The 1,491-nt window shown below is 39.2% G+C and overlaps 1 protein-coding gene across 1 annotated transcript; it reads left to right on the plus strand.

The window, feature by feature from the left end:
• Positions 1-260: 260 nt before the first annotated feature.
• BDBG_16236 (uncharacterized protein) lies at positions 261-731 on the plus strand (the record flags this gene model as incomplete). Its single annotated transcript, XM_031724227.1, has 1 exon — positions 261-731. One exon carries the CDS (start codon positions 261-263, stop codon positions 729-731), a length of 471 nt encoding a protein of 156 aa, XP_031576130.1.
• Positions 732-1,491: the final 760 nt, after the last annotated feature.

Here is a 1,491-nt window from a genome sequence, read left to right on the forward strand (position 1 = left end):
AGAGTATACTGATTTTATAGTTGTTAGTGTGCTGTTGACTCATTGTCTGCTGATTATGTATTGAATGCTGTTGCTGAGGTATCTTTTTGTATTGTTCTGCTGGGGATGGGCCAGATTGAGAGGGGTAGTACAAGGGTGAGACTTGGTGTTGAAGTCTAGATACACTGACGACAGACCGTGGAGGTTGCACTTCAGAAGAGTCCATTGATTATGTGCTTGATATTATCGCCGAGGTATCTTTTTGTATTTTTCTGCCGGGGATGGGCCAGATTGGGAAGGGCGGTACGAGGGTGAGACTTGGCCTTGGTGTTTTGGAACATCAAAGATGGACAGGGTTTTCGCGGAGGTCGCTCCTCGGATATCTCCACAACTACAGGTCGGGGATCTTCCAAAATCGAGAAGATTGGTGCATATGGCTAGGTCTCTTCACCTTACAATTTGTATGGCACTTTGGCCCGGGGTTGTGGTGTGGTAGGGGAGAACGGGGGATAATCCCACACAGGAGTTTCGAACAACGTCCGGTTCACGTTTGGCTGGATAACTCCACCACCACACAGGGTATGCGGTCGGCGATGGGGTCAGAATGTTCGTATGATCGAGGGCTTTTCGATGGATATATCGGCGGGTTCTTATTCGAAAAATCGAGCGAGTTCGTGGTGGAGCGGTTGCGCGTTCGAGAATGGACTCTGTTTAATTCTCTCAAGATTGATTATCTGCTTCTAGAATCTTGATATTGAAGTCAGAAATGAATGTTGTAAGAGAAATGTTTCTCTGTCAGACACTCTGTAGTTAATCTAATGCTTTCTGTTGCATGACAGTATCTCAGAACAGGATATCAAGATATTTCATGATATTATCAGGCATTTGTAATACTGATTTACATGCTTCTATTCATGAATGAAACTTCTGTTTCATGCAATCTTTCAATCATTCATTGATATATCAATCTTGATTAATTAATAAACTGATGACATCTTCATCTACACTCAGTTTTGCAAGCATTTTCATTCTTCATGATGAGTAGAGAGTGAGATCAGAAGTATTAAAATATGTGAGAGTATCTAAGCATTCTTTCAGTGCTTTTGTATTCAATTCTGTAGATATTGAAATCACATGAGTTAGTCATTGAATCTCTTTATATTGATGTTATTAAGTTGCATGCATATCAGCTATTTATTATTATTGTAGTTTTAACATTACTCAGAGCCACTGTGACACTGCATCTATACTCATATTCAGAGGTTCTCTCATATTATCATTAGACATGGTTATATTGTTTATCAGATGTGTGATATCTGTGAAATTTAAAGAAGTGTAATTGTATGAATATCTCATATGTCTGAGTGTCAGAACTCTCAGGTCTTTCACTGACATTCTCTTTGTAGAATCTTATTACAGGGTCAGAATGACTGATAAGCAGCTTCTATCTAAGAACTCAGTGTCTGTTTAACTGTTTCTCTATTTCTTACATATCATTATATATTCAGATAT

Source organism: Blastomyces gilchristii (assembly GCF_000003855.2).
Source record: "Blastomyces gilchristii SLH14081 genomic scaffold supercont1.2, whole genome shotgun sequence".
Lineage (NCBI taxonomy): Eukaryota > Fungi > Ascomycota > Eurotiomycetes > Onygenales > Ajellomycetaceae > Blastomyces > Blastomyces gilchristii.